Source organism: Tupaia chinensis, unplaced genomic scaffold, assembly GCF_000334495.1.
Source record: "Tupaia chinensis unplaced genomic scaffold, TupChi_1.0 Scaffold142716_1, whole genome shotgun sequence".
In the NCBI taxonomy this organism is placed as follows: domain Eukaryota; kingdom Metazoa; phylum Chordata; class Mammalia; order Scandentia; family Tupaiidae; genus Tupaia; species Tupaia belangeri.
Genome location: NW_006202562.1, coordinates 7,861,029 through 7,886,188, shown reverse-complemented (window position 1 = coordinate 7,886,188; position 25,160 = coordinate 7,861,029). Strand labels below are relative to the sequence as shown.

At 40.4% G+C, this 25,160-nt stretch overlaps 2 protein-coding genes across 4 annotated transcripts in view; one reads left to right on the top strand and one right to left on the bottom strand.

Annotated features, from left to right (window-relative positions):
- Nucleotides 1-6,300, bottom strand: part of DZANK1 (double zinc ribbon and ankyrin repeat domains 1) — a 191,113-nt gene extending 184,813 nt beyond the window's left edge. The window contains exons 1-3 of the mRNA XM_006163646.3: nt 6,188-6,300; nt 4,510-4,627; nt 308-461 (exon numbers count right to left, since the gene is read on the bottom strand). Coding sequence (XP_006163708.1) covers nt 308-461; nt 4,510-4,618 — 263 coding nt within the window. The 5' untranslated portion in view covers nt 4,619-4,627; nt 6,188-6,300. The remainder of the gene's footprint in view (nt 1-307; nt 462-4,509; nt 4,628-6,187) is intronic.
- A 274-nt stretch (nt 6,301-6,574) lies between these two features.
- On the top strand, nt 6,575-23,554 carry POLR3F (RNA polymerase III subunit F). 3 transcript variants are annotated; one of them, XM_006163641.3, is made up of 10 exons: nt 6,575-6,754; nt 7,739-7,856; nt 14,164-14,231; nt 14,585-14,605; nt 14,718-14,785; nt 15,850-15,962; nt 18,742-18,885; nt 19,575-19,682; nt 21,365-21,556; nt 23,226-23,554. In XM_006163641.3, exons 1-10 carry the CDS (start codon nt 6,693-6,695, stop codon nt 23,301-23,303), a joined length of 972 nt encoding a protein of 323 aa, XP_006163703.1. In that variant the 5' UTR covers nt 6,575-6,692; the 3' UTR covers nt 23,304-23,554. The 3 variants fall into 3 exon arrangements, with proteins under 3 accessions (XP_006163703.1, XP_006163704.1, XP_027622146.1); XM_006163642.3 differs by lacking the exon at nt 14,585-14,605; XM_027766345.1 differs by lacking the exon at nt 19,575-19,682.
- The last annotated feature ends 1,606 nt before the right edge of the window (nt 23,555-25,160 follow it).

The following is a 25,160-nucleotide window of genomic DNA, read 5'->3' as shown; positions in this document are numbered from 1 at the left end:
TCTCTCTTTCTCTCTCTCTGGTGAGTGCATGTGCCCTATACCAACTTAAAAATAATAATAGTAATCATAAATAAAATTAAATTAAAAATGTTTTAGTTATTTAAAAATATACAGCACAACTCTTCTGTGCACTTTACAGAATACCTTGATAAAAGGCAAGTAAAACCCCAAAACTACATATGCATGCTAGAATTAACCTTTTCTTCAGTGCCCGTAGTGCATCAGAAGCAGCACAAAGGAAGAAATAAAATCAGAACATAATGTTATTATACTATAAATTAGTTGAGTCATCATGCTTGTAACTTACTTAGAGACTGCAACAGCTTTAACTTGTATTTTTCCATCAGGCAGAGTAATAGGCTTGGTATACTTAAATGTATTATTTTCACCATAACCAATTCTCTTTAGAAATTCAGGTTTGCTCCCATCCAGAGTATAATATATGTTGACATCTGGGGTGTCTGAAAAATCCAAAACAGATTAATGTCATTAACACCGAAGTAGCAAGTCCCTGAATAATGCCTATAGGTCGGTTTTTAAAGGAGATTTAATACATAGTGTAGACGTGAATAACAGTAACTAGCACTAACTTTGTTCTTTCTCTGTGCCAGCACTGTGTTTTATGTGAATATGTGCATTTCATCTATACAACTGTATGAGGCAGGTCCTACTGCACACCACTTTACAGATTGTAACTGAGTCTTAGAGAGATTAGAAACTTGCTAAGTAACAGAGGAGTTGTGCTCTGACATCTGCTAGGTTGGACCCATAGTCCATGCTCTTTTTTTTTTTTTTTTTGGAGAGGTTTTTGCTATAGGGCGCATGTGCTCGCCAGAAAGACAGAGAGAGACAAAGAGACAGAAAGCGAGAAATCACCCCCCAGGGGGGATAGTCACGCTGCAATCCCTTCTCCTCCATTCTCCTCTCAGGATCTTGGGCACACAGGCACACACACCTGGCGTGATTTTTAAGCCACCGGGTCCGGGACTTGAACCGTGGTCGACTACATGGGAGTCCAGTGACATAGCCAGTATGCTAACTGCTGGTCCCCATAGTCCATTCTCTTGAACCACTATGTTCTTCTGCCTGTCCAGCAGAGCATCATTACAAATAGAATAAGGATTATTTATCAGTCTATGGTAGCCATATAGAAACAGAAGTCCATTTTCAAGTTTTTGAGTATTTCTTAAATTTTTATCATATTTTATTTGGACTTAGTGATTCTTACTTCATTAGAAAAAATGTCTACTACTTAGAAAAAATTTAAAAGGGGGACCATCAGATGGCATAATGGTTACATCACTGGACGCCCTGGTAGTTTACTACAGTTTGAGTCCCAGACCCGACAGCTTAAAACTCATGCTGGGCACATGTGCATGCGTGCCCAAAATCCCTAGGGGAGAATGGAGGAAAAGGGACTGTAGCATGGCCATCCCCCCCAGGGGTGATTTCTCACATGACCATCCTCCCTGGAGGATGATTTCTTGCTTTCTGTCTCTCTGTCTTTCTAGCAAGCACACATGCCCTATAGCAAATATCTCTTTCTCTCTCAAAGAAAAAAAAAAAAAAAACCTTAAAGGGAGTAAGATCCAAACATTATAAAAAGTTATTTAATGAAAATTCTCCCTCCTACTCCTGACACATTGGCCACCCAGAAGCAACCAAAGGTATCTTGAGTAAAATATAATAAATTTTATATAAATATAAACTACTTTTATATATTTGTAACATGTATACAATCACATATATACATATTTTTATTTCTCTCCTTTTTTAAATTTTTTGCCATAGGGTGAACTTACCAGAAACAGAAAGAGAGGGATAGTGAGAAATCACCCCCCAAGGAGGATGGCCACACTGCATTCCTTCATCACCCCCCAAGGAGGATGGCCACACTGCATACCTTCCTCCTTCCAGGATTTTGGGTATGCATGCACATCCGCTCAGCATGTTTTTCAAACTGCTGGGTCTGGGACTCAAAGCACACAATTGGCCATGAGGGATTCAACCACCTTAAGCTCTACACCACCTGCTGGCCCATCCTTCATCCTTTTATACAGCTGGTGACATAGGGATGAGCAGTTGGCGTAATGGCTATGTTATTTGACTCCCATGTAGTTGACCACAGTTTGAGTCCTGGACCAATGGCTTAAGCTCACACTGGGCGAGTGTGCATGTGTGCCCAAGATCCCGAGAGGAGAATAGAGGAGAAGGGATAGTGGCATGGCCATACCCCTGGGGGGGGGTGATTTCTCATGTTCTGTCTCTTTGTCTCTCTCTGTCTTTACGGTGAGCACACACATCCTATAGCAAAAACTTCTAAAACAAAACAAAAACAAAACCTAGTAGTATGACACACTGTGTTCTACATATCCCTTTTTCCATTTAACAATATATCTTGGCTATTGTCCTACATTAATACATAAAGAGCTTCTTCACTGTTTGTCAAGACTGCATCACATTCTCTCATCAGATGAACAATAATTTAACCAGTTCCCTACAGATGGAAGGGAATTTTCTGTTCCCTTTTGTTTCTTTTTTCTTATTTTGCAATTAGCACTAAAGTAGCAAGTAGCAAGCACTGTAATGAATAGCTTTGGAAAGAATACTTTTTGGAAGTGAACAAATATGGAGAACTAGTACTACTGAGTCAACAGATACGTGTATTTGTAATTTTTATTAAAACTGTCTTCTGTGCATGGTTAGGCAACTGATACTACCACCAGTGATGTGTGGAAGTGTTTTTTAAACCACTCCCTCCCTTATAGTGTGTTATCCATTTTCCTTCTACTTGTTAACTTCTTAGGCAAATAATAATAATAATAACAACCAAAAACCACAGTTTCTTTTGTAGTTTCAACTCATGTTTCTTGCATTTTGAGTAACAAATGTTTGAAGTACCTATTATGTTCAAGACATTGGTTTAGACATGGGGGATATATTGGTGACCAAAGCCCCTGCTATCCTGGAAGGTAGATTTTAGGAGACATCAAATCAGTAAATAAGAATCTATGTGTTGTCCTGTGGTGCTGTGGAGTAAATTAGCAGGGGATAAGGTCTATTCAGTAAGCAGATGAAGCATGAGTAGAAGCATATTTTCATATATTTAAAACAGATACAGAGATCTTTCCTGTACTATAAAATGTCTTTTTCCATATTTTGCTCACTTTTCTTTTGTTGTTATTCATTTTGCTATTGAACTATGGAAACTCTTATTTAAATGTAAAGTATTTGAGAACTTGGATATCTTATCATTCATATCGTTGTCAGTCAACAATCACCCAATTCCTTCTAAGAGTTAAGGGCACATATGTTAAAGTTATTATATTCATTGACAACCAAAAATCATATTGGTGTGGGTTTTTTTAGAATTATTTTATTTCATTTTATTTATTATTATTAGTTTGTTTTTTTTTTATTAATTTGACCAGAGAGAGATAGGGGGAGGGGAGATGAGTGGGAAAGCAAGCTGCCAGGTCTAGGACTCAAATCATGGTCAGTCATGTGGAAGTCCAGCACCTTAACCACCACACCAACTGCCAGCATCCATGTTGGCTTTTAAGATAAAAAACAAAGGATGGATGGTAGTGCAGTGCTAACATGCAACAATCCACAAGGCTGAGCCCCATAGGAAGGACACGTCATGTCAGGAGGTCTCCCTGAGTATGCAGGGCAAGTACATGCCTATGACCTGGAGCTGGCTGAATCTGGGGATGGATCGTGGAGTCAAGACACTGCTAAGGGTTCTTTCTTCTGCTTACTTATAGAGGAAATAAATAAATAAATATAAAAGAAAAAGATGAAGGAACACATAGTATAATGTAACATATTCTTAGTTGGAATTCTCAGTCTAGGAAGCAGGGGGTCAAATCAAAATTACAGATCATTTGTGTACATTTCAGCTACTATAATATGTAATTGGAATCTTAGCCCTTTTTACACAAATAATTATTCATACATTTTATCTACAAAACTTTCCTTTGTTAAGTTTATTATATGTAAGTGTAAGCAAAATGGGCATCCTGGAAAAGTTGGGAGGAGCACTGGGAAATCTAGCCTTGACTAAGGTCAACCACACCTCTGTACAAATGGAAGGCTAGTCAAAGCTAGCTGGTCTAATCTGAATATAGTCATGCACTGCATAACGACATTTAGGTCAATGATGACTGCATATACAATGGTTGTCCCCTAAAGAGCATGGAGACTATAACCTATAGTCTAGCTGTGTAGTAGGTTCTACGATCCAGGCTTGTGTAAGTAGACTTTAGGATGTTTGCAGAAACACAGAATCAACTAATGACGTATTTGTCAGAACCTATCTCCACTCTAAGTAATATGTGACTATATATAGGACTCTATAAACTGTCAAGGTACAACTCTGTTGCAAATTTTGGAAATTTTACCAACTCCTCAAGTCCTCATTATAGAAAATATGCAAAGCGATGAAGTGGATGGACACAAATATAACAATGTTATTTTAAACGATGCAAAAAAAAATCTGATTCTTACCGGATTTCATTTCCAAAAGCGTGTGATTATCAATTTCATGGTTAGCTTTTCCAGGCTGAGGCACACGCAGTGGTATGATCTGAGGGACACACACTGAACCAGCAGTCATTTTTCTCTCCTTACATCAAAAAATAAATAAATAAATAAATAATAAAGGATAAAAATAAATTCCAGCATGCATCTATCTATATTTGAACACAAAAACTAAGGGATATGACCTCATTTAAACAGAGAAAAAAATCATAAATGCTAAAGAGAATACTATTACAATACCACCTACACATATTATTCAAGTTTTAATCGAAATGATTATGTTTTAGCTGTATTTTTGCTTTGAGATCTTGGGTGAGATTTTGATTAACTACTTACCTTACTTCCATGAAAGGAGCTGAATGAATGAGATGGGGGAATGGAATTATTGTAAATGGGCAAATTAAATGAATACAGCAGAATAGAGACCATCACTAACGTTCTGACCTGAATTCCCTCTGGGTCATTATCCCCCTTTCCTACCTCCAGTTAAGTATGCCACCTTTCTTGTCTTCAGGACAAGTCATCACACAAGGGGAAGAGAAATAACTCTCTACATAGCAACAGATGTGGGTTTAGAACCAACTCCTTTGGGAAATCTCCGGGTCTACAGTCCTGCAATTGCCACTGGAGTGGTTCTAATATTTGAAGGCTGCAAAAACAATTTAAAGGGAATGTAGAGTAACACTTTTCAATGCAAAGGAAGTTGGCACAGATGTAAACAGTAACCAACAAATAAAAGGCTCACACTCTCTGCACTGTATTTACATATAATTAACTATCAGTATGAAGGGTCTGTTTGGGGGCAAGGAAGGTGTCCTAATTTTTAATGCATGGAAGTTTTCACAGGGGCAGAGGAGGGACCCTCAGCTTAACCCAGCAATGAGTTACATCTCTGTGTTGACTTTACAAACTTCAGCAATTATGGATACATAGGTTTTACCCAGTTACAATCTACATATAAGTTCCGTTTTTATGAAGTCTATTTCCATGCACTTATATTATCAATTTGTGGTTGGGCATTTAGACCATTTCTAGTTTCCTTTTAGTTTTGTTTGTTGCAATTCTAATAATTCTGCTCAAACCATCTTTGAGATTTGAACTTTTCCCCAGACTATTTCCCAAAAGTGGGATTAACTAAATTTAAGGGGTAAACTTAATGTTTATTTGGATAGTCCCAATCAAGGTGCAAAAAATAGAAATTGTAGATACAACATCAATAGTCCCAATAAAAGAATGGATAGACTTGGGGTGACTTGCCCACACTCACAATTCCATTCAAATGAAAGGGAGCGAAAATAAAAATAGTTGCAACATTTGTGAGAAATAAACATAGTTGAGGGAAGGCATAATTCGTGCGCAACAACTAGTAGCCGCCCTTGGGAGGTTGGGATGGTCAGTAGGCCCCATGCAAAAGGAACAGAAAAAAAGTCCAATCCGCTGGGCCCAAAGAGCTGCTTGTTGAGAACAGCACCCTCTCACCTCCCTCCACCCATCGCCCCCTTGTCGCGCGGATCTGGAACCCGGTCTGGTCCTCGCCCCCGCCCAAGAGGAGTAACCAGGGACGTCTGCCCTCCAGCCGCGGGGACCTGGATCAGGACTCCAGAGGCACCTTCGCCGCCCCCCAACTCGTTCGCCGACTTCTCACCGCCTCTTGCCTGCTCCTTCGCAGCAGCCCGGGTTACCACAGACGCTGTGAGCGGCGCCCCGCCTACTGAGAGCCGGGCAGGAGATTGGTGGAAACTCAGCTTCCTAGCAACCAGCCCCGCCCCTGCTACTCCGGGTAACTGGTACCCGCCGGCGTGCCTTTCCCAGGGTTTCACTATAGGCATCCAAAAATATGCCTTCACAGAGGAAGCACCGAGGAAAACCAGTCCCAACGCAGAATGAGGGAACCAGGCTCTTTTTTCCAACAGGCATTGACATTCTGGAAAAGAAGGACAAGAAGCTGCAGCGATGCCAGCAAGTGCGGCGGAGCAGGCGCGGCGTGGCCGCCTCAAGCCGACAGACAAGGAAGGACCGTCTGCGACACCAGGAAAGAAGGCCCTTTGCTCCCGGCTCGGCGCTGTCTTCCGTTTGCTCTTGGGCTTCCCGAGCTTGCTCTCTCGCGGCTTTGTGCATCTCTTTCTGTAAGATTCGGGACCTGAGCCTTCATGGCTGAGGTGAAAGTGAAGGTGCAGCCGCCCGATGCGGATCCAGTTGAAATAGAAAACAGGTAAACCAGTGAGGCTTGGTTCCCTGCATCCCCGGGAAGTTAGGTGAGCACGGCGGAAGTGATTCGGGGTTCAGGACCACTCCAGCTCTACAGGAGCAGAACTCTCTAAAAACGGGTTCTCCGTTTGCAACTTTGTGTCGCTGACTTTTCCCTGAATCTGTTTAGGAAGTTGTGATGATGCGCTTCCTCTGGAACGCCAAGGCGATCAGTGACCTGCGAGGAGACTGCCTTTTCCCCGTAGTACTTGTTGGATACGTGTTCTAAGCCACGACCGCCCTTTTCATTAAGAAAACTCTCACCAGACGTTTGGGCAGTGTTGGAGTGCAATTTGTGATTACGAAACAACACTAAGCCAAATGGTCTCAGTGCAGAACTGAACTCAAGACTTTTAGAGCAGCTTACACCTCTCCCAACTTTGTGTTCTCTACCAGTGCGCTGCTGTTCTTAAGTTATCAAAGTTCCATAGTTGGATCACATGGTCCTAAGGACACCAACTCTCGAAACTGTTAATATGTAGCACATACATTGGTCCTGTGACAAGCTTAAGATAGGGACCTTTTGATTTTGTTTGGTAGGGATAATTCCAAAAACAGAACCATTGTGGTGAATCAGAACAACAAATGCTGACTTCCCACCGGCAGAGTCCGCATTTGCTCCTGCATGCCAACTTACCACTTTGTAAAAATTATTCCATCTGAGCAAACTGACGTCTCAGTTTTAGTGTTTTGTTGTTGTTGTTGTTAGACTTTTGCTTTAAAGTTCATAATAGCAAAATAAGTACTCACTTAAGTAACAATAACAACTTAAGTGTATATTGGAAAATCATCTTCAGTTTCTAACATGCTTTGATTCGAAGCCATCATAAAAACCCAGATTATCTGCCAAATGTGAAAAAGGTACATTTTGAACTGCTCTGCTTTTATTTTCCTCTCACTGCCTCTTGAAACAGGTAAATGTGAATAATATTAATTCCTTTGTTTACAGGATTATAGAATTATGCCACCAGTTCCCTCATGGAATCACAGACCAAGTGATTCAGAACGAAATGCCTCACATAGAAGCCCAGCAGCGGGCAGTGGCCATCAATAGACTGTTGTCCATGGTAAGGTGAATCTAACTAGTTGATGTAATTACTTGAACTATGCTGTGATTGTCATTGCTTCCTTTTATGTAGTTGTGATGGTTAATTTTATGTCCACTTGACTGGAACGTGAGATTCCCAGACATTTGGTTAGACACTGTTTTGGAGTGGGTTTATTAAAGTATTTCTGGAAGAGATTAGCATTTGATTCCTGAACTGAGTAAGACACGGCCCTGCCCACTGTGGGTGGTCATGCTCCCATCTGTGGAGAGCCTGAGCTAAACACAAAGGCAGAGGAAAGTTGAATGCCCTCTGCCTGACTGCTCGCCCAGGGATATGGATCTTCTCCTGACATCAGCGCTTAGAGTTCTCGAACCTTCAGATCCAGACTGGAATATATATAATTGACTCTCTGGCTCTCAGATCTTTGATCTACACCACCAATTTTCCTGGTCTCTAGCTTGCAGATGGTAGATCACCGGACTTCTCAGCCATGTGAGCAAATACCTGATAGTAAATCTCTTAATAGACAGAGTGATGTGTGTATGTGTATATATATATATATATCCTATTGGCCCTGTTTTTCTGGAGAACCATGACTAATATGGTAGTCATAAAACCAGCAAGTGTTGGGGCTGGCAGGTGGCATGGTAGTTAAGAGTACTGGACTCCCACATGGCCAATCTCAGTTCAAGTCCTGAACCTGGTGGCTTGCTTTCTCACTTTCCCTCTCTCTACCTCTCTCTCTCTGCCCCTTTCTGGTCAAACTAAAATATATAGATACATGAAGTTCAACAAAATAATTCTTTTAAAAAATTAATTAATTAAAAAAGTAAATAAACAAAACCAGCAAGTGTATATATATATATATATATATATTGATTTTATTTATCTATTCATTTATTTTTTAATTTGACCAGAGACAGACACAAAGAAAGAAAGAGGGAAAGTGGGAAAGCAAGCCACCAGGTCTGGGACTCGAACCATGGTCAGCCACGTGGCAGTGTCCAGTGCCTTAACCACCACACCACCTGCTGGTCCCCATAACTGTTTTATATATTAACCTAAGGGTCACTAAGATATACAGGGCACATAGCCATAGTCTGTTCTCACCTTCTGTATTTTTTCCTACTGCTGGCGTTAGGGCCATTCTCTATAAAATATCTCTCCTATGATTTATCTGTGAGTTGTCACAAAACCCATTCATTAGGTTATCATCCTCCACATTTTCACTCTGAGTATTTCTGGAGGCAGGCAGGGAGTCCATTTGTGTGTGTGGTTTTTGTTTTTGTTTTGTTTTTTAGAGAGAGATGAAGTGTGAAGCGTCTTTTTTTTGTTTTTAATTTTTATTTATTCATTAATTTATTTTTAATTTGAGAGAGAGAGAAAAAAAAAAAAAAAGAGGGGAAGTGAGAAAGCAAGCCACCAGGTCTGGGACTTGAACCGTGGTCAGCCATGTGAGAGTGTCCAACATCTTAACCACCATGCCACCTACTGGTCCTGAAGGTTCTGTTTTGAGGGAAGGAGGATATCTTAATTTTTAATGCATAGAAGTTTTTAATTTTTTTTTTGGAGAAGTTTTTGCCATAGGGCGCGTGCGCTCGCCAGACAGACAGAGAGAGACTGAGAGACAGAAAGCGAGAAATCACCCCCCGGGGGGATGGCCACGCCGCAATCCCTTCTCCTCCATTCTCCTCTAGGGTTCTTGGGCACACATGCACACGCGCCCAGTGTGAGTTTAAGCCACCAGGTCTGGGACTCAAACTGTGGTCAACTACGTTGGAGTCCAGCGACATAGCCATTACACCAACTGCTGGTCCCGTTTGTTGCAATTTTAATAATGCTGTTCAGATGAGATTTGAGCTTTTCCCAGACTGTATTTCCAAAAGTGAGATAACTACATTTAAGAGGTGAACTTAATTCTCACTTGGATAGTTCCAGATCTAGGTACAAAAAATAGAAATATCCATCAATAGCCCCAACAGAAGAATAGCTAGGCTTTGGGGGACCTGCCCACCCTCAAATTTTCATTCAAGTGAGAGGCAGTGAAAATAAAATTGGTTGTGACATTAGTGAAAAATGAAAATATATTAGTTGAGGGAAAGCATAATTTGCGTGCAGTAACTATTATAGTAGCTGCCCTTGGGAGATTGGGTTAGCCAGTAGGCCCCAGCAAAGGGAATCGAGAAAAAGGCCAATCCGCTGGGTCCAAATAGCTGCTTGCTGTCAACAGCACCCCCTCACCCACAGGTCCTTCCAGCCTACTGCCCCTTGTTGCCCAGATCCAGAACTCAGTGTGGTCCTTGCCCTTGCTCATGAAGGGTAGCCAGCAACATTTGCATCCTTTTGTTGGAGTATTTCTGGAGGCAGACATGTATCCAATTAAATATCAGCAGGCTGGGTCTTTGGAACTATATCCTCAGCACCCAGTGATTTAACAGTAGGTTTTCCAGCGAAGCCTTTCTTTCTTTCTTTCTTTCTTTCTTTCTTTCTTTCTTTCTTTCTTTCTTTCTTTCTTTCTTTCTTTCTTTTTTAAATAATTATTCTTTTTATTTTATTTTATTTTTTATTTTAACTTCCTATAGCACACATGGGCTCACCAGAGAAAAAGAGAGAGAGAGGAAAAGTGAGAAAGTGAGTTAGCAAGTGCCAGATCTGAGACTCAATCCAGAGTCAACCATGTGGGAGTCTAGCACCCTAACACCACACCACCTGCTGGCCACTGTGAAGCCATTCTACTTGCTCTTATCTCTTCTTCCTTCCTTAAGAAGATGGGGCCCAGCTGTTCTGCTGTCCCAAAACAAACTATCTAAAAACCTACCTAATAATAGCCCATGCTTTGAAGCTTTCTTCTTCCTTTCCCTCATCATCATCACTCCCATTTCCTTAAAACATTCCCCTTTGGTTTTAGTAGCAAGTACGTAAAAGAATACTACACTAAGGTATCATCTGAACGATCAATTTGCATTTTAGATCTACTAGCTCTGTTCCGTTTCTAAGGTCTCTAGATTTAGAGCTTTATGGACAAATGAACCTTTTGTTGAACCATTCTCTCAACCTTTTATGAGCATGGAAAACATTTTCTGTAAAGTGCTGTTTTAGGCTTTGCAGGCTATATAATTCCTATAAGGACTGCTCTTGTCATTTTAGCAAGAAGCAACCAAGAACATGGGTACATTAACTAAGAGGTGTGGCAATAAAGCTTTATTTATAAAAATAAGTAGTATGGGGGCCAGCAGGTGTCATGTTGGTTAAGACATTGGACTCCTATATGGCTTACTGTGGTTTGTGCCTTGCACCAGTAGCTTGAAAATCATGCTGGGCGTGTGTGCATGCATGCCCAAAACCCCAGGAGGAAAATGGAGGAAAAGGGATTGCAGCATGACCATCCATCCTGGGGGGTGATTTCTCACTTTCCCTCTCATTGTCTCTCTCCAGTGAGCACATATACTCTATGGCAAAAATCTTTAAAAATAAAATAATAAAATAAATAGCGTGACAGATTGCTGATCCCTGTTTTAGTCTCCCAAAAAAGGAATGTTGGTGGTTTCTAATCATTTCATCATTAGGGAGGAATTCCAGGAAGTTCTTGCTGTGGGAAATGTTCCTTTTGTCCTCTGACCTTCCAGCCCTTTCTTTTCTGACTGGAAATCATCCTGAGCACCTCCATTTCTTTACCACCTCTGCAGTTATTCACCATTCGTACTAGCTATAGGCTGTGGGCAGTGACAGGGTTACTGAAGGATTTTGAATGAGGGAGTGATTACAAACATCAATAAGCATTGCTTAGACTAGCCTGTGGCCTGGTGGTTATGGCAGCTGGATCCCACATGACTGACCATGCAGTTCCAGCCCTGGACCATACTGCCTCAGAAAAACACCGGGTAAATGTGTGCACATATCCAAAATCCCAAAAGGAGGGAGAGATGGAGGGAGTAGGGATTGCAATGTGACCATGCCCTGTGAGGAGTGCTTTCTCACTTTCTCTCTCTCTTTCTCTCTGGTGAGTGTGCACACCCTCTGGCAAATTAAAAAAAATAAAGAAAAAGAAAAAATTATTGCTGACTTTAGCTCTTTTTTAAATTTAATTTTATTTGTTATTATATTTTAATTTGACTAAAGAGAGAAAGAGAGAGAGAGAAAGTGAGAAAGCAAGCCACTGGGTCCAAACCATGGTCGGGTAAATGGGAGTTCAGCACCTTAACCACCACGCCACCCGCCAGCTCCACTGACTTTAGCTCTTAAATAGTTATACAAAACAATATTTTACTCTTCATTTGTTATAAAAGACAATATGTCACCATTTTATATATTATTATTATTATTATTATTTATACGTGCAATCACTGTACATCATTTAGAGTAAAAAGACTATCCAAGATGATAGACACCTCAGTCCAGCCCAGTTGAGAATACTGTACACATCCTCATCAACAGATAATAAACCATATCTGTGTCTCACAAATGTCTTACCTCTTTATTTTTTCCCCCAAATTTCCTTTCCTATGCTCTTCCCCACCTACATTCTCCTTCCACTTTGTCTCTAGTGTCCATAACAATTTTTAATGTTTTTATGTCCTTCAATCTTTGTCTCTATCATAGAATGCATATAGTCAGTATATGTTAGGTGGAAACATACAGTGTCTCTCTTTCATAGCCTGACTTGCTTCACTCAGGAACAAATCTTCCGTATTTGTCTACTTTCTATAAAATTCCAGCGCCTTGTGGTTTTTTAGGGCTGAATAAAATTCCACAGAGTATATGTGCCACACATTTTCAATCCATTCATCTGTTGGTGGACTTTCAGGTTGGTTCCATGTCTTAGCAATCGTGAATAATCCTGCAGTAAATATAGTTGTTCAAGCACTTCTCCAACTGAGTGTTCTCCCATCCTTTGGGTAGATACCCGGGAGTGGAATTGCTGGATCATATGGTAGTTCTATTTGAAGCTCTTTGAGGAACTTCCATATTGTTCTCCACAGTGGCTGAACCAATTTACATTCCCACCAACAATGTAGGAGTGTTCCCCTTTCACCACATCCCCTCCAGCATTTATCTTTTTTTTTTTTTTCAATCTTCGCCATTCTGACTGGGGTTAGGTGGTATCTCATTGTAGTTTTGATCTGCACCTTGGTAGTTTCATCTGGTTCATGATTTTCCATCTGAGCCTTATGCTTTTCTCCCGGCAGCCAGTGCCTCAGCCGAGTCTTCCTCAGTCGTGCCATGGCTCACTGCAACTTTTGTTCAACTTGCCTGGGCACAGCCATCTTTGCCTGACATGTGCTTTTCTTTATTGTTCTAAGGCTGCATTTTTATTTTTAAATTTTGCCAGAGGGCACATGAGCTCGTCGTCATGGGGATGGTGGGGAGGGTGGGGAGGGCTTGGAGAAACACCCTCATGAGGATTGGTCAAGCCATAGTCCCTTCTTCATTTCTCCCCTCTTTCAGAATCTTGGTACTCGCACACACACACTTAGCTCATTTCTCAAGCCACCAGGTCTGGGATTTGAACCAGGTATTCAGCCATGTAGGATCCAGCTATCTTAATCACTATACCATGAACTGACCCTTAAAGCTGCTTTTTAAAAATTCTTTATGGGGGCCAGCAGGTAACGTGGTGGTAAAGGGTGCTAGACTCCCATGTTGCTGAAGATAGTTCAAGCCCCAGACTTGGCAGCTTCTTTTCTCACTTTCTCTCTCTCTGTCTCTGTCTCTCTCTCTTTCTTTCTCTCTCATTCTTATTCTGCCCCTCTCTGGTCAAGTTAAAATAAGTAAATAAAGTTAAATAAGACAATTCTTTAAAATAAATAAAAATTCTTTGTGCATTGATCAAGCCAGAAGCTAGCATATAGGAGATTATTAGCATTGTTTAATTTTCTTCTTTTTTTTTTTGGCCAGAGAAAAGTATGTACTTGCCAGAAAGAAGAAAGAGTGACAAAGCAGTCCTCCATGGGGAATGGTCATGTTGCCATCCTCTTTCTTCCACCTCTCTCTCCTTTAAGGATTTTGGGCATGCATGCACATGTGCTTTTGGGCATCCTGATTTTAAAAAAATTTTTATGCATTGATAGAGGCAGGAGCTAGCATATATGAAATTGTTAGTATTGAATTTTGAAAAATTTGAGATAAAGAGCTAAGTTTTAAAATAAATTTTATGGGTTACATAGGTGAAAGTTGAAGTCTCAGTGAGGAACTGGCAAATGATTTGGGGATATAGGAAATTTTAGTGTATGTAATAAATTTTAATAAAAAATGCATCAGCATTTGTCATTGGATTCAATATATTTCCAAAATTACTAACTCCTACTTTCTGTTTTAAAAACTTTAGGGTCAGTTGGATCTCTTAAGAAGCAATACTGGCCTTTTATATAGAATAAAGGACTCACAGAATGCTGGGTAAGCATTTTATTTTTTAAATTAAAAAAATGCTAATTATTACAAAAATAAGAGAGATGTTTAGGAAAAAGCTGATACAAAATTGCATAATGTAAGGGTGTCCTGCATATCATCTCTACCTTGTATCAATTCCCAGAGACAACTGCCCTTAATAATTTGGTTTATATCCTTTCTTCTAGTTGTATATAAATATACATAGATGATTATATATTTACATGCTATATACTTATAATCATTTTCTTTCTTTTTTTTTTTTTTTTAAACAAAAATGGGATCATGCTACCCATACTGTACTGTAACCTCTTTTTTTCACTTACTGTGCCTTGGACATCTTTTTATGTTGGTACATATAGCTCTGTCTCAGTCATTCTAAGGTAAGCCCTTCTTTTGGTGAATAAGATGTTGTGACAACCTAATTTAAGTAGTCAGATTATTAGATTACCCTGTACCTCTTTGCCTTTTTAATCCTACTTTATTTCCCTGCAGTAAAATGAAGGGCTCAGATAATCAAGAAAAACTAGTATATCAAATCATAGAGGATGCAGGAAATAAAGGTAAGCATGTGAAGGATGAAGAAGGAAAAAACACTGTCTTTGGGAGTGGATAAAGGGGCTGAGATCTGGCCTCCCCGAGTGTAGCTCAGTGTGTAGAGTATGTTGCATTTTGTAAAAGGGGGAGGAAGGGAATACAGCATACCCCATCTCATTATGCCTCTACATTTGGAAGGATATGAAGGAAAATATTTTTATGACTATCCCCTCTCCAAATATAGCCCCTATTTCCTTCTTTGAAAGAGAAATCACGGCTTGTGCCACACAGGGCATTTACTGGCTGTAAGAACCACAGGCTTCCTTTATCCATGTCACAAGTACAGTGTCGTACAAATAGTAGATGTGGGCCAGCCAGTAGAGCTCTGGTTAAAGTAGCTGGATCCTCCATGGCCACCTGTACAGTTGAGTCCTAGACCCAGCAGCCAGGCTCATGTGTATAGATGCTCAGAATCCCGATAGAGGGAGAGATGGAAAAGAAGGGATTATGACTGATCATTCCCATGAAGGGTTCTCTCCCCTATCTTATCCTCAGCAAGTGTACAAGCATTCTGGCAAATTCTTAAAAATATATGAAACCTAAATAAATAATGGGTATATAATAGTATATGCATACAGGTATTTGTCTAGAGAGGCTTCTGCTCCCAATTGAGGATAGCATTTGACGTGAACTCAAATTTAAGTTTGTTTTTCACATTTACAATCTCAAGTGAAAATGTCAGAAAGCATAGTTTAGGGTACAGGGATTAATTTAGTAGCATTCGTGATTTTTTTTCTTCTTATGAAAATGTCCTTTTCATGTATTTTTAAAAAGGTACCATACTGTAATCCAAAACATTTCCAGCTAGAATATAAAACACATGACTTACTGTTTTGCATACTTTTGCTACTTTATCCAAGGTTCTTACCTCTAACTAACCTAATTTTTCCTACACTATACTTTAAAAAACCTTTTTGTTGAAAGGTTTGCTCTCCTTTATTTTAATAGTTTTAGAATGAGATTTTGAGTTATAAGAACAGAAACAAAATTCCATGAACACCGTAATTCAACTTACTTTACTTTCTTACAGGAATATGGAGCAGAGATATCAGGTACAAAAGTAATTTGCCATTAACAGAAATCAACAAAATCCTGAAGAATTTGGAAAGTAAAAAGCTTATTAAAGCTGTGAAGTCTGTAGCAGTGAGTAGGGCTTTTTTTCTCCTCAAATATTTACTTACATATATTGCTCCAAGTGCAGTCCAGATTTTTATTGGTGTGTATGTATGCATGTGTATATGTATGTCTATGTGTCTGTGTATTTTAGACAGGTATCATGTCATGGCCCTTCCCCCTCAGTCGACCGTGAGTAGATGAGACTGTTGAAGCACACCGCCACAGCCAGCTTTTAGAGTGAGCTGGAATCAAACCCAGGCCTCCCATGTGGCCTCAGCCTGCCCAGCAGTGGTAGCTAGCCTCTGCTACTATAGCAGGGCCAAGTCTCTTTTATTTAGGCTATGTCTTGATTTAGAACAGCCAGTCAAGGGCCTGTACTGAATTGCAGTGATTAAATGTGGTGCATATGGAGCTGGATCCTACATGCCAACCACAGTTCGAATCCTGGCCTTGGCAGCTTGAAAAACACTTGAGTATGGGACCAGCAGATGGTATAATGGTCATGTTGCTGGGCTCCCACTTGGTTGACTACAGTTTAAATTCCAGACCCAGTGGCTTAAAACTCACACTGGGTGTGTGTGCCTGCATGCCCAAGATCTCGAGAGGAGAATGGAGGAGAAGGGATTGCAGCATGGCCATCCCTGGGGGGTGATTTCTCACTTTATGTCTCTCTCTGTCTCTCCAGTAAGCACATGTGCCCTAAAACCAAACTCTCTCAAAAGAAAAAAAAAAAAATGGAGGTAGAGGGCCAGCTGATTGCATGGTGGCTAAGGCAGCTCTATCATACATGGCATAGTCCCAGTCCCAGCAGCTTTGAAAACACACCAGGCACATGTGCATGCGCTAAGGGCAGACTGGAGGAGAAGGGATTGCAGCGTGGCCATCCTCCCTTCGGGAATGATTTCCCACTTTCCTTCTCTCTGTTTCTCTCCAGCAAGAACATGTGCCCTATACCAAAAATGAGTGGATTTAGGGGGATCTCAGGGTAGAATATAGAATGTAACAAAAGAAACTAAATGTATGAGAAATAAAGGAAACAACCTCACTGAAGATGGGAGAGGAAAAACTTTGAAAATGAACTGGTGTCTGTAAGACTGACTGAAGGCATGAGGGAATGTACACAAGCACCATACTTATTTCCTGTGCGAATCCTGGTTATTCATTCTGATACCACTATTCATAGCAAACATATACTCAAGTGGTGGGTGCTGGCTACAATGCAGTTTTGACATTACCCAGTTTTAGGTCAAATTTTACAGGTTAAAGGCATAGCCTCCTATAGGCTGACCTCACTTTAGATATACCAGTTGCAAGTTCAAGGGTCCCTGGCCACCCACACTTTGACCATCTGGTTAAAAATGTGGGTGTTTGTACTTACATAGGCATGATTGATTGACTCCTTGGCCACATGGTTGAACTGAGTCTCCAGTCCTCCCAAGAGGCTGGACTGATGTCATGTAGCTCAAAACACCAACCCTTTAATTATATGGCTTGATCTTTCCAACTGTTTAGGGGCCCGCTTGTAGTTACTTGGTTAATATAAACTCAAGTGTGGTCCATGGGACCCACCATGAATAAGGATCCTCCTATTGGGAAATTTCAGTGATGTAGAGGTTACCTTCTAGGAACCAGAGACAAAAACTAATTGAATTTTTTTTTTTAAGACGTCTTTGCCCTAGGGTACATATACTTGCTGGAAAGAGAGAGAGACAGAGGGAACGTGAGACATCACTCCACAGGGGGATGACCACACCACAGTCCCTTCTCCTCCTAGGATCTTGGGCACATATGCATATGTGCCCAGCGTGGTTTTCAAGCCACCAAGTCCAGGACTTAAAACACGGTCAGCCATGTGGGAGTCCAGCGATGTAATCACTATGCCACTTGCTGGCCCCTCACATTCTTTATTGAACAACAGTGGGATTCAGATTTCTCACTGGTGGATTGGGAGGTTACAGATAAACAAGGGACAAAGTCTAGAATGATCCATGTGGTAATAGATTAGAATTGGAGATATCAGTACGAACTCACATTAAATATAAATATAGATGATTACATGTAGGAATATTATTACAAATATGTATATCTACAGAGGTTAGTACAGATCTCCTTGCTCTGTCAGCTAACCAAATCTTGGTTTCTGATACCATTTTCCAGTATAACTAAACTACTCCAAGGGCTCCTTGGAATAATGGCTGATTCTAAGACTCAGGCAAGAATTATACAAGATAATCCCAACATCTTACAGTGCCAGAAGGTACAAAATGCTGAAATACAAACATGCCCCCACACACAAATGATGGGGGTATGTCAGAGGGATACAGAAAACAACCAAAGCTTCCATTGCTTAAAGCTGGAACAACTGGGATAACAAAGTAGTACTGAGTTGTCATTCACAGTGTAAAGTAAATATTCTTGAGTCCGTACTGATAAAAATAAGAGCTTGAGAAATTTCCAAAACTTAAAAGAAGCCACAATGACAACAAAATGTAATGTGGTGTCCTGGATGGGACCGTGGAGCAGAAAAAAGACATTAGGGTAAAACTAATGAAATCTGAATAAAGTATGGATTTCAGCTAACAATAATGTATCAATATTGGATCGTTAGTTGTGACAAGTGTACCACAGTAACACACGATGTTAGTAATAGGTGAAACTGGGCGCGGAGTACATGGGAACTTTGTACTATCTTTGCAAATATTTCTGTACATCTAAAACTTTTCTAACATATAAAGTTTTTTTTTTAATAATTTTAATTTGTGGAAACTGGTCTTATAAATACATGAAAGTGTGTGCTCTTTTCTAGGCTTCAAAAAAGAAGGTGTATATGCTCTATAACCTACAGCCAGACCGGTCTGTGACTGGTGGAGCCTGGTATAGTGACCAGGATTTTGAATCTGAATTTGTAGAAGTGCTTAACCAGCAGTGTTTTAAATTCCTACAAACCAAGGTGAGGCATATTTGAAGAAACATCAGTGCAAATCTTTGTTTTTTGGCTTTTTTTAAAAAAGTTTGTTCATAATGGGGCTGGCAGGTGGTGTGGTGATTAGGGTGCTAGATTCCCACATGGCCAACTGTGGTTCGGGTCCTGGACCTGATGCCTTGCTTTCTCACTCTCCCTCCCTCTCTCTGGTCAAATTGAAGAAGAAGAAGAAATAAAATTAATAAATAATAAAAAATGTTAAATTCATTAAAAAATGTTTAATCTTATGTATCACATTTTATATAAACGCTCATTTTTTTTGTTTTTACTAAACAAAGCATATATGCCATTGGTTTGACTCAGTATAAATTGTATTCAGAAAGCATCCATCAGCAGAGCTGGCCCCATGGCACAGCAGTTAAGCACTGTGCATTGGGAACCAGATCCTGCATGGCTGACCACAGTTTGAGTCGTGGACTCTGAGGCTTGAAAAACTTGCTGGGTTCATGTGTATGTGTGCCTCAAATCCTGACAGGATGGAGAAATGGAGGAAAAAAGTATTGTAACATCCCCACACCCCGTTGGGGAGTACACGTGCTCTCGCTCTCTTTCTCTCTCTATCTGGTGAGCACACAGGCCCCTGGCAATTATAAAAGAGAGAGAAAAAGTATTTACCAGTATTCTTGCTTAGGTCTCTTATGTTTCAACCCTCATAGGCAGAAACAGCACGGGAAAGCAAACAGAATCCAATGATACAACGAAATAGTTCATTCGCTTCATCACATGAAGTGTGGAAATACATCTGTGAATTGGGGATCAGTAAGGTCAGAACAGCTTCTAACCTTTTGACGTAATTTTCATCTGATTGTTAAAAACATATTCTTCATCATAAAAATATAGATTACAGGGACCAGCAGGTCCATAGTGGTTAAGGCACTGGACTCCTACAAGGCCAATGATGGTTTGAGCCCCAGACCCAGTAACTCGTAAATCACAATGGGAGGGCCAGCAAGTGGCATAGTGGTTAAGGCACTGGACCCCTACATGTTCAGCCGGGGTTTGTGTCCCAGACCTGGTGGGACTGGGAAAAGTCATGGCAAAAGTCATGACTGGTGAAAGTCATATCTGGCAAGTGCATGCTCAAAATCCTGAGAGAAGACTAGAGAAGAGATTGCAGCATGACTGTCCCCCTGGGGGGTGATTTCTTGCTTACTGTCTCTCAGACAAATGCACACTCCCTATAGCAAAAATCTCCCAAAAAGAAAATCGCACTGGGTACGTGCATGTGCAAGTGTAAAATCCCAAGGGGAGAATGTAAGAGAAGGGATAGCATGGCCGTCCCTCCTAGGGGGTGATTTCTCACTCTCCCTCTCTGTCTCTCTCCAGTGAGCACACACACCCTATGGCAAAAAACTAAAAACACTAAACTGTGTTCCACACATAATTGGACCATACTCCTCTTTCAGATGATAACTGACCATTCTGCAGAATCTGTTTTCAGAAAATATTATCCTAAGCACTAAGCAAAGGAGGCTATTGCCAGTAGACACTGTTTGATCTGTTCTCGAGGTCGGGACAGAGAGTAGCAGCATCATGGCTGTATAGTTCTCCACCCAAGTTCAAAAGTTTGTCATGGGGGCTACTAGCAGGTGGTGTAGTGATTAAGGCACTGGACTCCCATAAGGGGAATCACGATTTGAGTCCCAGACGTGATGGCTTGAAAACCAGGCCAGGTGCATGTACATGTGTGCTCAAAATTCCCAGGAGAGACTGGAGAAGGGATTGCAGCATAGCCATCCCCCCTAGAGGGTGATTTCTCATTTTCCTTCTCTGTCTCCAAAGAGTTGCATGTGCTCTATGACAAAAACCTTTTTAAAAAAAGTTTGTAGTGATAAATCCTTGCCTTTCTCAGGGACATTTCAGCATATGTGCAGAGTTTCAATTGTATCATTGGCTGTCATTTATTGGCGTTTTTTCCCTTAGGAGATTATGTTAAGTCTTTAGGAAAGTCATGATATATTTTTCTGTTTTTCTACGTAAAAATGCATCATGACTTTCCTAGCCATCTAATAAGTAGTGTCATTCGCACATTCTTTTGAAGATCATAAGGACAGATGTGTTTCATGGTCAAGAGAGGCACTTAGTCATTTTCATTTCCAGGGCCACAGATTTCTCATTTAAAAAGTACAGAGAACTGGGACTATTTGATGTCTCATATATCTTTGTGTTTAAGCTTTTTGTAAGTCTCTATCAAAATCTTGCCAGCGAAATGTTGCTATAAAAGACATAGATTTTACTTGGAAGAGTGAAGACAGAAAGTGTCCCCCTCAGTATGAGGTTACACCTGTTTTCAGTGATTTGTGCTAACTTGACCCATTGTTCACTGTGTTTTTGATAACTTCTCCCCATTTCAGTAGAGAACTGTGCCCCATTGCTGTTTATAACGCCCTTCAGGTAGAGGTTTTCTTATCCTTTTTGCATCTCTTCTAACGTAACCCTTTTTTAGGTAGAGTTGTCCATGGAGGACATCGAGACCATCTTGAATACACTCATTTTTGATGGGAAAGTGGAGATGACTATCATCGCTGCAAAGGAAGGCACAGTTGGCAGTGTAGACGGACACATGAAGCTGTACAGGGCAGTCAGTACAATCATCCCACCCACCGGTTTGGTCCGGGCACCCTGTGGACTCTGCCCAGTGAGTTAAAGTCACTTAAGTTTATCCTTGATTGCCCCGAGGTACAAATGCCATGTAAAGAAACAAATCAAGCACATCCCAGTTTTCTCACGTTCTTAGAGTTGACCAAGAGCTGTTCAGACCGCCATATAACCTTAATGAGCAGACCTTAAAGAACTTCATTGCAGGGCCAACAGTTGGCATGGTGGTTAAGGTGCTAGATTCTCACATGGCCCACCACGGTTCACCATGGTGGTTTGCTTACTCTCGCGCGCACACGCTCTTTCTCTCTCTGGTGAGCGCATGTGCCCTGTAGCAAATTAAATAATAATAATAATAATAATAATAATAATAATAATGAGGGAACCAGCAGTTAGCATAATGGCTATGTCATTGGACTCCCATGTAGTCGACCGCGGTTCACGTCCCAGACCCGGTGGCTTAAAACTCACGCCGGGCACATGTGCATGCATGCCCAAGATCCCGAGAGGAGAATGGAGGAGAAGGGATTGTGGCGTGACCATCCCCCCTTGGGGGGTGATTTCTCGCTTTCTGTCTCTATGTTTCTCTCTGTCTGTCTGGCGTGCGCACGCGCCCTATAGCAAAAATCTCTCCAAAAAAATAAAATAAAATAACCGAAAAAAAAAAAGAATAATAATAATGAGAAATATAAGGAAAAAAATCACAGCCATACATTGTTTCTTGGAATTACAGAGTTAAGGACATTTGTGTCTTCTGTTCTTGGCCCTGAAATGGACACTTTTTGTTGAGGTGAGAGTTATTTAACCTAAGTAGGGAGGGAAGTGAGATTTGTTGAGAACCTACCACAGGTCAGGTATGTTCTTGATGATGCTCTTAGGTAGTTTTATTGAATCTACCTCATGTCCTTGCAGCTAGTGGTATTATATCCATGTTGAGAGTGAGTGAACTTGGGCTTAGGGAGACCTTAGACCAGACAGCTTGGAAGTATCAGGCCCAGAGGTGATGTCTCTCCTGCAGCATGCTGTAGGTTCTTTACTCGTTTATTCCCAGATAGTTTAACTCACCACCATGTGCCAGTCACTGAGATGTGACAGAGGGCAAGAGAAACTTTCCCGGTCTTCGTGGCATTTAATGTTCTTGGGCTACTAATCTGCTTTATTAAATCATTATACTGACTTTGTCTGTATGCCTAAGCTCTCTGCTCTGGTTTCAGCTCCTACAATAGATAAGAAGCTAACAATACTGAGAATTTTTTTATTAGCATCCTTCACAAAAGAAGGTAGCTAAACATAAAACATTCAGTTAGTTGAAAGTAAATCATTGTAAAAGAAAAAAAAAAAGTAAATCAATGCAAGGAGTCTTCAAAAAGTTTATGGAAAATACATATTATGAAAAAACTTGGGCATTTCAAGATATTTTTGCACCAAAATAGACTCATACTTTGATTCATTTCCCACAAACTTTTTGAAGTTCTCTCTACAGGTTTCCCCTCCCGCAGTCCTGTTGGCAGCCTTCTGCCAGTGAATAAGTGAATGTCATGCCATAGTAAAAGGCTTCTCATGGCTAAATTGATGATGACAAAGCAGGCCTTATTATATGTTCTTAAATGTAGTCCTAATCCCTTTCAATTTAACTTCTGTTTTTAATATTGTCTTGGATATTTTAAAACTCTAGTTTTGAATATAAACTGTTCTTTTCTTTCTTAAAGGTTTTTGATGACTGCCATGAAGGTGGAGAGATTTCACCATCTAACTGTATTTATATGACGGAGTGGCTTGAATTTTAATAGAGAGCTATGAACGTTATTGACATTTTGCAAATGAAGTTACTTTGGGAGCAAACAATTTAATTCATGACGGACTATCAAGTTTTCTTGAAAGAAAACTTCACAATTATGGATATAGACTTGTTGCTATGAAAATATATTTTTTTATTTATGAAGACAAAATTTTTATTGGTTAAGTAGCCAAAAGAATATGAAACAGATAAGCTTAATGGTGGAGTTCATTCTTCAATAAATAAAATACTTTGAAGCTCTCTGGAGAACTACATCTTTTGAAGCTTTCAAGACTTTAATTGCTTCCAGGAATAAGAAGCCAACAAACCCATATTTATCCAGTACTATGGTAATGGCTAGAATGCAAAAGTGTTCATTTTAAATTAAGTTCTTCATTACGTATTTCTTATATCTGCTTCACTGCTACCATTTCATTTTCTATTTTCTCATAAATTTTAAGTGGTAAAGGCAGGAATATCAGGGGAGTGTACATAAACTTGAGACATGAATAGGGAGAAAGTGGAACATCCTTTTCACACACTAGAATTCCTTTTTATATCCAAATTATTTTGAGGATTATGCCACCATATTTACTTCAAATGCAAAGGATGACTCTTATCAAAGGTTATGTTTTCAGTACATAAACACTAGTTATCAGGAACCAGCAGTTAGCATAATGGCTATGTCGCTGGACTCCCATGTAGTCGACCGCGGTTTGCATCCCAGACCCGGTGGCTTAAAACTCACGCCGGGCGCGTGTGCATGCGTGCCCAAAATCCCGAGGAGAATGGAGGAGAAGGGATTGCGGTGTGACCATCCCCTCTGGGGGGTGATTTCTCATTTTTTGTCTCTATGTCTCTCTCTCTCTGTCTGGCGAGCACACGCGCCCTATAGCGAAAAGCTCTCCAAAAAATAAAAAAATAAACACTAGTTATCATTCTCATCCTAACTTTGTTAGTGTAAGTTTTACTCTGTGGCTCAATTATAGAATTTGCTAGAATTTTCAGTCTTATTTAACATCTGTAAGACTGAATGTTTCTGTCTCCCCCAACAGAGTCATATGCTGAAATCTAATCCCCAGTGTGATAGTATTTGGAAGTGGGGCCTTTATGAGGCAATAGATCATGAGGGTAGAGTCCTTAATAATTAGTGCCCTTATAAAAGAGTTCCAGAGAATTCCATCACCCTCTGCCCTGTGAGGACCCAGCGAGAAGGAGACAACTGCCTATGAACTGGGAAATGGCCCCTCACCAGACATTGAATCTGCCAGTGCCTTGATCTTGGACTTCCACCTCCAGAATTATGAGAAAGAAATTTCTGTTGTTAACTACCAGCCTATGGTATTCTATTATAGCAGACAAAATAGAGTAAGACAATGTCTCTAATCATTTAACCAAATTAAAACTAAAAACAATCTGTTGCCCATCATACGTACTTTGTGTGTATGGGAGGAGGCCCATTCTTTTTTTCTTGTCCTGTTGTATATTTATTTTCTTGGTCTGTTCTAAAAATCAGTGTGATGTTGGAACGGAAAGCCACTATTACTGTCCTCAATTTTACTAGCACTTTTCATTTCCAATCACAAACTATATAGAAAACACTAGGTTATTTGATGTATTGTTGTGCAGAAATTAGTTGTAGGGCTGTTTAGGATCACAGCTGCTGTATTTTTACTTTGTAATTCCACTGATAAGTTTCTTTTTTTTAATTTTTTTTTTAGTTTTTGCTATATGGTGCATGCACTCGTCAGAGAGACAGAAAGAAAGAAATCACCCACCCCCGGGGGGGTGGGGGACGGCCCCACCGCAATCCCTTCTCCTCCATTCTCTTCTCGAGATCTTGGGCATGCACGCACACGCACCCAGC

Coding starts and splice junctions, on each gene's coding strand:
- POLR3F (XM_006163641.3), top strand. CDS start 6,693: ATGGCTGAGGTGAAAGTGAAGGTGCAGCCGCCCGATGCGGATCCAGTT. Junction 18,886..19,574: donor TTAAATTCCTACAAACCAAG/GTGAGGCATATT, acceptor CAACCCTCATAG/GCAGAAACAGCACGGGAAAG. Junction 21,557..23,225: donor CACCCTGTGGACTCTGCCCA/GTGAGTTAAAGT, acceptor TCTTTCTTAAAG/GTTTTTGATGACTGCCATGA.